The sequence below is a fragment of the Eumetopias jubatus genome, unplaced genomic scaffold (assembly GCF_037043125.1).
Source record: "Eumetopias jubatus isolate StellerSeaLion01/CBP00866 unplaced genomic scaffold, mEumJub1_p1.0 scaffold_13, whole genome shotgun sequence".
Classification (NCBI taxonomy): domain Eukaryota; kingdom Metazoa; phylum Chordata; class Mammalia; order Carnivora; family Otariidae; genus Eumetopias; species Eumetopias jubatus.
The window spans coordinates 29510570-29523258 of record NW_028274819.1 but is presented as its reverse complement, the minus strand read 5'-3'; the positions used below and the strand labels follow the sequence as shown (position 1 = coordinate 29523258).

Below are 12689 nucleotides of genomic sequence, written 5' to 3'. Positions count from 1 at the left end.
ATTAGGGCCAAAACTTGATGTCACTTACTTTTTCTAACCAAACACTGAAAATTACACGTCAAGATTAATATAATCACTTTCAAAGTAATGACATAGAAATTATTCCCATAGTGTATAGAAATATATTTAGAAACTATTACAAACATACACACACATACACACACACACATAAAACACACAACACATATTCCCTTTATTATGTATTTGATTTTTTTAAGCAAACAAAAGATATTTGAGACATAACTGATCAAGCAAATATGTGACCAAATAAAGCACTGTACGAGAAGAACGCTGAAGTATATGGATATTAAATAAACATTAAGATGATAATAAAGAAGAAAGACCAAATAAGCATAAATACCGCAGGATATTCTAGAAAAGACAATTTTCATTTCCAGTGTTGCTAACAAGGTGGCATTTAAAATGATATATTTAGCATAATGATAATTTCCCTGGGCCACTTCAAGTTTTCATTTCCGCTGAAATTGCAGTTTTGCATAAATAATTATATTTAAAAGCCAGAAAATATCAAATCTGTTTATTCTTTTAGATTATTTTAGACTTAATCTCTAATAATAATTTGTTATTATAGGTGTAACTTTAATGATACTAATTAAACTAGAGATAATTATTTGTATTTCTTTAAAGTTTACCATATCAGGATTCATGATAGATTCAATTTAAATTATGGTGAAAATGTAATAAAACTCTCCAACTGTGATAAAAAACATTTTCCAAATGAGTAGAGGACAATATTTTTTTAATTTATAACTGAAAATCTAGTCTTTTAACTTGTTAATATTAAGTGGAATGAGTAAGACTGTAATTTAAATTATACAATTGTTATTTGCCTCATCTTAAGAACCTCTTCAACTGAATTTTTCTTAGGAAATATTCTCTACTGAGATTACCAATCTATGTTAATAATATAGTCTTTAAAATTGGACATATATAAGTCCCAAAGATTAATATAGTATCTAATTCAAAGATTTGAATTCACTCAGGAAGATTTGATGTATTGTACCTGTTCATTTTTCATATCGTACATAGTTAGCAGAACAGATGCAATCATAATGATAAGAAAATATTAAAGTCCCAAAGCTTGGGTAGATTTCCTTGCCAAAGTGTCAAAAGAGAATTACATGAAAGTTTAATTTTTAAATATTCACATTACCTTATTCTTTAAGTTGATTATGATTTTATTTACTGACAATGGTACATGGGAATTAGCAAATTCATGATCTCTCCTCAGAAAGATTAAATGCTTTTGCAACCAGGAATCTACATAAAAATCATTTTTTCCTTTTGTCTAACACCAATTTTGTATTATTATTTCATTTATGGAATATGCTGTCAACTTCACAGCACGAGCGTTGGAGAGAAGAAGCTTCGCTCTAATAGTTCTTCATTACAATATTGCCTACAAAAGCTTATGATTAGCTCACTTAAGCTTGACATTTGTAAACTATAGTTTTTCCTTGATAAGAGATAACATTGTTAGCATTTCTAACATTCAGAACAATAATTTCATTTCTAGAAGTCAGAAAATAAAAATAAGATTTAGTACTTAGTCAAAGTTCAATAAGATTTTAATGTTTTTCCTATGTTAGCATGCTTTATAATTTCCAGATTCAACTTGCATGTAATAATTTCCTAATTTAGGAAATTTATGAGAAAATTTTCAGAAATATTTTTCAGAAAATTACAGTATTTATTCTTTCAAGCATATAATTATTTTTCAAGCTGCCTATATCGATAAAATGATTCCAGTTTTGACCAATTTTTTTCATTTTGTTGCTATCAGATAACTATAGTTGGTTCACTATCAGACCCAAGTAAAATATGTTTTAATTTTTAAATTAGCACTCATTGTAATTTTATAATACAGTTTAAAAAGTAAGTTTCTTACTTCTTCTTGTGCCTTACGGTGTTCCTTTGCTGTCATTGAAAGAATTACTTTTTCAGTAATTTTTTCTTTCTGTTCATCTACAGCCAGGCTCAACTAGAAAAAATAAATAAATTGCATGAAAATAGGTACCTAATGACACCTAACTACAACATTTCTTCAAACAACCAATTTAGCATAATCATGGATGGTGATTTAAAATTAATTTGGCCCACATTTATATGAAAATGAACCCCATTTAGATTAAGTTGAAAGTACACTTTTATATTTAAAACATTTAACATCAAAATTTTCACTTCCACTTTTATTGTTTATAAGTTTACTAAAATATGATTTGGGAGAGGGTCTTTAACTGCAGACATTTGACACCAATGATTACTTTTTAAAAGTATTTTATCAAAATGAGCATAGCAATTTTTTTAATTAGGCTGATATTTCCTATTAAAATTTCTCATTGCCAGTAGGGAATAAATTGGCTGCTGTTACATCAGGATAAAAATTCAAGAACATAAACCAAAAGCAAATGTCAATTCAAATACTTTAGAGTGGTCCAAAATGATTTATAATATTTCAAGACAAGAAATAATGTATCTTAAACACCTGAACAGTTACCTGCAACCTGATTCATTTACAAAGCCAGGGAAAGGTCTTCTACTACTGCTCCTAACTCATACGTTATAAAAAGGTGAATGTGGTCCATTCTGTGTTTCTTTTTAAATAATCCCCATAGAAACAAAATGCTATTTTCAATGAAGGAAAAATGCTGAACTCACACAATAACATTGACTCAGCTGGTATTAATAGAAAGAAAGAAAAAAACAGCCTAATACAAAACTTTCTGAACTGGAATATTTAATAATTCTTAAGCAATGGACTTGCCATATTGTATCTCCTTATGGAGGATAAAGAATAAATAATGACCATGTTTTTTGTTTTGTTTTGTTTGTTTTGTTAATGTTGTTGTTGCTTTTTTTTAAAGATTTATTTATGTATTCTAAAGAAAGACAGCACGAGCGGGAGGGGCAAAGGGAGAGGGAGAGAGAATCTCAAGCAAACTCTGCACTGAGTGCAGAACCCGACACAGGGCTCGATCCCAGGACCCTGAGATCGAGCCAAAACCAAGAGTGGGAGGCCCAACTGACTGTGCCACCCAGGGGTCCCTGTTGTTGTTGTTTTAAATCATGTTTCTCCATTATATGCCTGGCAAATCATGCTTCAGTTAACATGAATCTTTAATCCATATTCTGCCTGAAGACCCATTCTTATACTTGAGATAAAATGGGGGTAGGAGTCAAAAATATGGTTTCCTCAATCTAATTATGTATATATGCTATAAGAATAGCATTAAAACTGCAAACTCTTCATCCACTGATATGTGATACAGCTCAGTGTATCAGAGATTCTGTCTTGGTAGAGAGGAAAGGCCAGGAATCTTTAGGATTCTGACAATCACTAGATAAGGAGTTGACAAACATTTCTGTAAAGGGCCAGAGAGTAAATATTTTAGGGTTGTGGGGAGGGCATACAGTCTCTGTTGTATTACTCAGCTCTGCACTTGCAGCGTGAAATGGACAATACATAAATAAATGAGCATAGCTAGGCCTCAATAAAACAAAAAACAAACAAGCAGCAGGCTGGTTTTGAACAGCAGCCAACATTTGATGATCCCTGTCCTGGATTGAGAACCACTAAAAACAAGTTTGCTAAAAAATAATCATCACAAGATGTACAACATGATGTCTATAGTTAACAATGCTGAATGGTATATTTGAAAGCTTTTTTTTTTTTTTGAAGATTTTATTTATCTATTTGACAGAGAGAGACACAGCAAGAGAAGGAACACAAGCAGGGGGAGTGGGAGAGGGAGACGCAGGCTTCCCACAGAGCAGGGAGCCCAATGCGGGGTTCAATCACCAGGACCCTGGGTTCACGACCCGAGCCGAAGGCAGACGCTTAACGACTGAGCCACCCAGGCGCCCCTTGAAAGTTGTTAAAAGAGTAGATTCTAAGAGTTCTCACCACAAGGAAAAACACATTGTTTTTCTTCTTCTTCTTTTTTTCACTTATATATGAGATGATGAATGTTAACTAAACTTCTTGTGGTATCATTTCACAATATATATGAAAGTCATTATGCTGTACACCTTAAACTTACACAGTGCTGTATATCAACTACATCTCAATTAAACTGGAAAAAAATCATCATGTGAAACTATTCCTAGGATCACTCTCCCCAAAGAATATTTTTTTCATGTGAAGTAATATAAAAAACATAATATTATAAAAAGTCAAACATCTGCCTGTGTGTAAACTGTGGTACAAAATAGTTGTATCAAGTCTCTATGGCTATTTCTTTATGGGGAGATTCTCATCTCAGGAAGAGATGGTGTGAAGGAGAGGGGACTGGGAAATATTCACCAAACTCATCCATTCTTTTTTTTTTTTAATTATGTTATGTTAATCACCATACATTATATCATTAGTTTTTGATGTAATGTTCCATGATTCATTGTTTGCGTATAACACCCAGTGTTCCATTCAATACGTGCCCTCTTTAATACCCATCACCAGGCTAACCCATCCCCCCAACCCCCTCCCCTCTAGAACCCTGTTTGTTTCTCAGAAACTCATCCATTAATTTTCAAATGTACAAGCATTCTGAGCAGACCTTTTTTGAAGGAAAGCAAACAAAACAAAAACAGAGTACTAAACTCTTTGGTGCCACAGCAGTAAGTCAGATTCTAATGAGGTCTCCCAGGGCCATGACATTTAGAACTGCTTCCAAGTAACTTTAAAAGGTGGGAATTCTTTACCTTTGAAAGCACCACAGTTGGGAAAATCACCTCCATTCTAATATTCAACTTCTAAAGAGGCACTATACTAATCTACATAAGCTGAGGTCAAAACATATCAACATTATCGGAAAACATCATATTCATACCAAATAGAGAATCCAGGAAGATATTAAGAAATAAATGGTTAACAAAATAACAAAATATAAGGATACAGACATGGGCCTTTTCTGGAAACAGACCAGACATTCCAGAAGAGAGAGATTTTAATACAATCATTTAGAGAAAATTATTGAAAGTAAAAAGTCAAATTTAAAAAATGCATTTTTACCCGAGGTATTAATAATATGCAGTGCTAATAGCATCTTTCCCTCAAGTCCCATGTCATGATAACAATCGTAGGATTCTTCTCTCCTGTCACTTTGGAGGAAAAGATCCTGTTTCTTCATTATGATAAAACTATGTGCTTTTGATTTGCTGTTCTTATCTGAAATGTATGAAACAGTTTTTGTCAGTGGGCTCAAAATTTCTGAGGTTAATTTTTCATGTATAAAGGGGGCAGAAACTTAAATTAAAAGTCAAAAACAAGGGTATTGTCCTAAGTGAAATACGTCAGAGAAAGACAAATACCATATGATGTTGCTTATATGTGTAATCTTTTTAAAAAACCCAAAATACAAAAATACCAAGCTCATAGATAGAACAAATTGGTGATTGCCAGGGGTGGATGTGGGAGGTGGATGAAACAGGTAAAGGGGGTCAAAAGGTACAAGTTTCCAGCTATAAAATAAATAAGTCATGGGCATGTAATGTATAAAATGGTAACTATAGTTAATAATACTGTATTGCATATGTGAAAATTGTTGAGAATAAGTCTTAAAAATTCTCATTATGCACAAAATAATTGTAACAATGTATGGTGATGAATGTTAAACTTACTGTGGTAATCATTTTACAATATATACAAATATCAAATCATTATGTTGTATACCTGAAACTAATATGATGTTATATGCCTATTATCACCTCAATAAAGAAATAAGCAGAAAGATGGCTAAAATTTGTATATAACTATGAAAAGCCAAATCTCTACCAAACAGGGGAGTGTCACTTTGTTTAACTATATCTTGCTCTTTTTAAATGTAAGAAAACACCCATAAATATTCACTGTGCACATCAAAATCTAAGCTACATAGGAAGATTTAATTTACCATTTTTGTCAGGCCTTGTTGCTAAGGTTTTAAAAATATGTAATAAATATTAGCTATCCAAGATCAGGTTAAAGTTGGTCTCATTCAATATTAATGGTAACCAGAATAGAACCATCAAGAGACGAGTGAAGGACAGTGGCAGAAATGGAAAAAACAAGGAACATAATGGTTCTGTCAAAGAAAACTAAATAAAAAGTGCTTCCAAAATTGGTCTGGTTAGAGAAACCAAGATTAAAGAGGACCAAGATTAAAAAGGAATACATTCACCTCAAACAATCTTTTTAGAATTAAGAAAAAAGTCCACCGAAGAATACCCGAAGCCATAGGTTTCAATGAAATGATTTCTAATGATCGTTACCTTTCAGACTATATGTATTTTACATAAAACTTCTAATGCTAAGGTAGCAGGCATTATACTTTCTCTGAAGCCCTAAAGGGTCACGGTTTAGTAATATATAGTTCTGTATAACATGTATGGCCCATTGTGACTATAAGAAAAAGTGCTCTTCATTTGAGGAGTTCTTCAAACATTTGCTGGCTCAGGAAGCTCAACTATGACAGCCTAGAGAGGACAACAGGCTCAAGATCTCCTCCTGGAGAAATACAGACAGAACAGCAGTGATCTCCTTTTGTGTGTGTCAGTAACATACATGGCTTTTCCTTCTTGTTTTTTTTAACTTCCTCCCAAATATTTTAAAGTATATTTATAAAAATCATAAAGACTAATTGTGTAAAAAATTTTAACATGACTGTAAGATAAAATAAGATGAATCATGGAACACTACATCAAAAACTAATGATGTAATGTATGGTGATTAACATAATAATAAAAAAAGAAAAAACTATTTTATAGGAGAAAACAATAAACTCTAGAACCCAATTATTAATATATTTTTAAAAGGTACAGTGATCAAACAAGCTGGTGTGTTCTGTCTACTTAATTCATATTGATATTCCAGATAGGTGCTAACAAAAGAGTCCAACCATACTTTCAGTGCTCTGAATTATACTTCTGCATGTACTTTTCTCTGTATCCAGAACAGCTAGTGATTCAATGTGAAGTATATGATATGTGTTGTATATAATGTCCTTAATAAATCAATGTAATCCAACAAGAAAACTGGAGCTCTTTCTACCAAAAATCTAACTTTTGACCAGTAAATTGATTTAATAATAAATTATTTGATCCATATTTTACATGCGAATCAATACAGGCAATACAGTTTTAGCATAAACAACAGGACAATCAGCCTTCATATATATTGACAAGTTTCCCAATGGTCTGTTAATATACAAAAGACTGGGACAAATTACTTATTTATATATACAAAACATGGTTATAAAGGCCAGCTGCAGGTATTTTTTTGGAAAGTGCATTTTAATAAGGTCCTATTCATTTAGGGAACAAATGGGGAAGAAGTAGTTTGCACTACAGAGTTTAGCGCGAGAGCTTTCTCTTTTTCTAACCACGAAATCAATCATTTGTCCAGACTGTGGGAGTCAGAGTTAGTTACTGAAAAGAGCTCCGTATATAAACAAGTCAATAACTCATTGTGTGTTATTGTCGAGCTGAAGAAGTCGGCTTTCAAAAAGCTGCCCCTGCTTCTCTCGGAATGAATGTCACTGTATTCAGGGACTGGGAGAGAGTCCTTTGTTTCCAGCCATTGCTGGCTGCCATTTATGTATGGGAACAGGAGGTGGCTGATACGAGTGTGGGGGAAGCCACTGTTCGGTATCATGGATGTCCAGGAAAAACTGAATTTTGTCAACCTAAATCATTTGTGTCTGAAAATGCATTAATGGAATTGATAAAGAGTGGTCATACACAAAAAAATATTTGGTAAAGAAGTTAAATGGTAATGAATCTGTATCATTTTAATTTGGATCAGACTGATGTTTTTGGTTCCCCACCTGTCAACAAAGATGAAACCAAAAATATAGGCAATGTTTTGAAAAGTTCAAAAGTACAAAATCGAACTGGTGAACAGGTCAACATGTCAAATAAACGTTATCTGTTCAGGCCATTAACATTAAGGGTAATTCTTGGTACTCTCAAAGTGTGTGTGTGCATGTGTGTGTGTTTGTGAATTTCTCTAAGGCATGATTTTATGTGCTCAACACTTGTGATAAGTTAAGGAAATGTGAAATATTTTTTACTTAAAATTTAGGGGCACCTGGGTGGCTCAGTCGGTTAAGAGGCTGCCTTGGGCTCAGGTCATGATCCCAGGGTTCTGGGATCGAGCCCCGCATTGGGCTCCCTGCTCAGCAGGAAGCCTGCTTCTCCCTCTCCCACTGTCTCTCTCTCCGTCAAAATAAATAAATAAAATCTTAAAAAAAATAATTTAAATATCCTTTAGAATTGAACTGAACATGAAATTTATAAGATATAAATATTATCATACTCTTATTTATTGCATCTTAATATTTATTAAAAACCTACTAGTTTATTCAAAATCAAACTAGGAACTGTGAAGAAGCACCAGATGTGGATTCAAGATTTATAATTAGATTAAGCAAAGAAAAAATACATGTAGATCTGTTTAATAAGTGGTCCTCATTTGGGGGAAGATAGTCTCTGAAATCTTTAAACAAAAGCTTAGCTCTTAATTAGAGAAAGTTGGAGTTGTAGGTAAGGAGAGAGCTGAGAGCCTAGAACTGAATCCAACTGATCCCATTTCTCCTCACAATTTAGAAAGCCACGGCATTAAATAGTATTACATGCTTCCACATGCAACAAGTGTACTAGACATTTTGCTACATACAAATTGGTTAACAGCAAAGGGAGATATGATTGAGAAGACAATGAAAACAATAGAAAGTAAGAAACAATGTACACATGCTGTAGATCATAAATAAGTGTCAAATGGAGGTATAAGCAATACAAGCTACAAATACAAAGGACAAAAATATTATTTAAGGTGCAGATGGAAAGGCATAAACAAATGGGTAGTATCTAGCCAGGAAAAGAAGTGATAATATAGGACAATAATATTAATAAATATTAATTAATGTTACTAATTAGTCATTAATTACCTGATGAAATTTGTTCTAAATACAATTAGTGAAGTGGTTTGACATGGCTTTGGGAGGGGGAGGAGAGAATACAAGCTGAGCCTTGAAGGAAAGGCAGAGAAGAAGGGATGTCAGCCTAAGACAATGGTCTGACTGGAAGGAATGTTTCGTACTGGGGAACAAGAACAAAGATGGCTCATGTGACTCCATACATAATCTATTTCTGATTGTAATTATAAAGTATATATGCAAAATGCTAGTCCTGTAGTGAGGGTATAATGACAACTTTATATAATTCAGTTCTTAGATTTGAGTTTCTACATAACTCAGTTGTTAGCTTTGCCTTGGCTCAGCCCCATCTTCTCAAACTACATACACTTAATTCGGTTCCAGTTTTAGAGATAACTTAACTAAATCCTGACCTGGCCTCCACTTCCAACCAGCTTGTCTCACTTAAGTCCCTTTTATAAAAATAATTCAAGAATGCCACTTCTAGACTTGGGGAAGGAGCAGAATCCTTAGTTCAAAACTGGCTGTGAAATCTGGCTCTGCCACAGTGGGTAAGACTGAGGTTCATACAACCCAGGCCTTCTAAAGCCAGGGATTCCTCTCCCATTCTTGCTAATTCTCTGAAAAAAGCTGCTTTTACCATAGCCCGTACCTTCTTGAGGACAGTTTAAGGGAGCATTTCTAAAAGAAATCTTTGTAATATTTGAAAACCAACAAACAAAAATATTTACCATTTTAAGACAGTAACATTTTAAAAGTTATATTTTGCCTAAAAGAATGTAAAAGAGAATTCTACATAATACTTTACCTACAACTTTTTTAACATTTAATTAAAGAAACAAACTGTTTTAAAAATCTTCTTTCCTGTTTTTTTTTAATTAATCATAAACAAATTTTAGCCCTTCCAAATTCCATGGGAAAAATGGCACTGAGTTAGCCCTGACTCAGTAGCCAGATTATAAACTTTCCACCTAGATATTCTGTCACAACTGGTATCGCCACATGCCCTAAACTGAACTCAGCTTGTCATCTCAAACTGACTCTCTACTCCATTTCTTCTACTATTGCATGCAGTTTTAGGGACTGTGCTACCCTGGCCAAGGGGTGGACCTCTGACCTCCCACACCAATCAGCTTCTCTCTTTAAGAGTCAAGAGGGGAACCACATAGAGATATCAGTAGCTGGAGAGAACCTGTCCCATTAACAGCACCCTAACGAGACTTCTCATCAGATCCAGATGTCTGGAGCTATTCTGTTTTATTCTACAGCCCCTTTCTTCAGTCTTCCTTTAAATTCCATGTGCTACCACCTGCCATCCTATTAAATTATTTTTTGCCTAAGTTATCTGAGATAGATCCCATCAATTGCAACCAATAAACCCTATCAGATATGTTACGTGTGTCCTCATAGTAAACGCCCATTACTTAAGGAGATCTGAAGGAGTCTCTATTTGTCCCTATTTCTTGCAACTCAAGGTATCCAACTCAAATGTCCTAATAATATGCCAAGTTTAAAGTCCTTCAGGAATTATAATGGGTAATGTAACAGGGGTAATGGTTTAAAAATTTATCAATATGTTTTTCTTTTTGGCCTTTTCAAGTACAAAACTACCCTAAATACCCTAGATGGTCCTAGGATTTGTCACAATAATATCATTTCTGGCATGTACAATAAAATTGTGCAACAAAACAATATCCTTGCAAACTAAAGGCAATGGTCTTGTTGCCTTTAGAGATGATCTGCCTCTCAAGAAAACCCTTTACCCCTCTCAGCATATAAACAGCTAAACTTAGAAGACTCAGCTCATGAGATATTAATCCTTTGCTAAAATCAGGAATGAGGAAGATACAATGCAGAGAAAAAAATAAAAGCTTATCAATTCCTTCTGTCCTAGAGGAAATACAGGAAGAAGTCTCAGAAAGGGAAGCAGGTATAAAATAGCCAGAAGAGTTGTCTTAAGTCCCCCTTCTATAGCATGTGGCTTGGGAAAGAAGACAAGTATCAGGTAAGTGGAAACAAATTCTTGGGCCAGAGGGTTCTTCTGCTCCCCTCCCCTCAATATGGTCACAGGAAGGAAGCTGTCCTGTAGCACCAGGACAGAGCTACATCCACAAGATGGCATGGTATAGGCACCCAGTGGGAGGCCTGAGGTTTAGCTTTCCTGAACAACCTTTGGTTTCTGTGTGTCTTAGCACTTGGAAGTAGATATGTGTTAGGCTGGGAAGTCTGCTATAGACTATTGTCATAGTGGGGGAAGTATGGCTCTATAGTGAGAGTAGCACCATAGGCCACTCAAGCCAGGGCAAATGGGTGTCTCATTCAGACCTGGGAGTGGGGGTCTCTAATACCAGGGGAAGTCAAGTTTAGGATGGACCATCCAAGAAACACAACCAAAAAAAGAGCCTGAGCCAGAAGAATGGGCTACAAGTTCACAAGTTGCAGACCAGAAGAGCATCCAGCAACCAGCTGACCAAGGGATATCCTTCCAGTGGCCAGCAGCTGCCATGCCAATGTATATATACATTCCAAGGGGCCCTCAAAGGACCTCTTGAGGCCAGGGGTCCTTTTCCCCAGTGCCTTGAGGATATGAAAGCCATACAGTCCCTTCTTCCATATACCACCTGAAGGAAATCAACAGGGTGCAGGAGGGTCTAACTCAGAGAAAGAATGACCTAAAAGAACTATTTAAATGATCAAATCAGACTAAGGTTTACACTGAATTGGACATTCAGTTATTTCCCCCCACAATCCAACGGGCAAGAACTCAGGAAGAAGGTATTAGTGATGGAAAATAACTCAATGTCATTTAGTCATGTTGCACACAAATTGTGTACATACATATGAGAGTGCCTGTTGTTAGACCGAGCCAAAAACGGAAGCAAAAACGGGATTTATAAGACATGGGAGAGAAATAACAGTCCGACTATACATTTTGGGGAGAAATTGTTAAGCTGGCACCTACCAAATTGAGTAGGCCCATTAAGGGTATCGAAGGAACCATTTTAGTTTTTTATGAATTCTCCAAATAAAGTTGAGAATTCAGTTGACAAGCACATGTGGCAGGCCACCTCCGGGTTATGTCTGCCTACCCTGTGACTTCAGTGAGAGCAGTCCAGCTCCGTTTCCACACTAGAACTTTCCATTTCTTCACACAAAGCGATACACCATATTTTCTCTCACCCACTAAAGTAGCTATCTGAATCAGAGAATTCTTTGAGAACTGTGGTCAGGATTCTGGAGGAAAAAAAGGATAAGGCAGAGAGGCCACTGTCTTTATAGAAAACTGTCTGAATGTGGGACAGGCTAGGCGTGATGCACGTTACATCTCCAATAAGCGTGTTTCCGATTATTATTTCCTGCAGTGACAGAGAAAAATCCATCCCTATCACTCTCACGTGGCCTAGCTTTGGTCCAACCTGCGGTCCGATCTGTGAAGTCCACTCTGGTTTTGTCCTCTCACTATAGGCCTCTATGAACCAAAATATAGTGCCTTATGCTAGATAATGCCTCTCCCCCCCCTTCTTCCACTCTTTTATCTAGTACATTTACGGCATGCCAATGTTAATATAATCAATGCACTGCACTGGTTCTGGTGATACAAATATCACTTCGATGCCTTTGTACCTTCAAAGGCTAATACTCTATTGAGAATGCAGTTCAGCAGTCTCAGTTTTCCTGGTGTTTGTCCCTATGGTAATGGAGCATATCTTATAATTCTTTCATATCTCCAATACATTCAACCATAATAGGTAGGTAGCA

The 12689-nt window shown here is 35.2% G+C and overlaps 1 protein-coding gene across 1 annotated transcript in view; it reads right to left on the bottom strand.

Moving 5' to 3' along the window:
• Positions 1-12689, bottom strand: part of DCDC1 (doublecortin domain containing 1) — a 431249-nt gene that overhangs the window by 231767 nt on the left and 186793 nt on the right. Inside the window, exon 8 of the mRNA XM_028087718.2 lies at positions 1910-2002. Within this exon, the coding sequence (XP_027943519.2) occupies positions 1910-2002 (93 nt within the window). The remainder of the gene's footprint in view (positions 1-1909; positions 2003-12689) is intronic.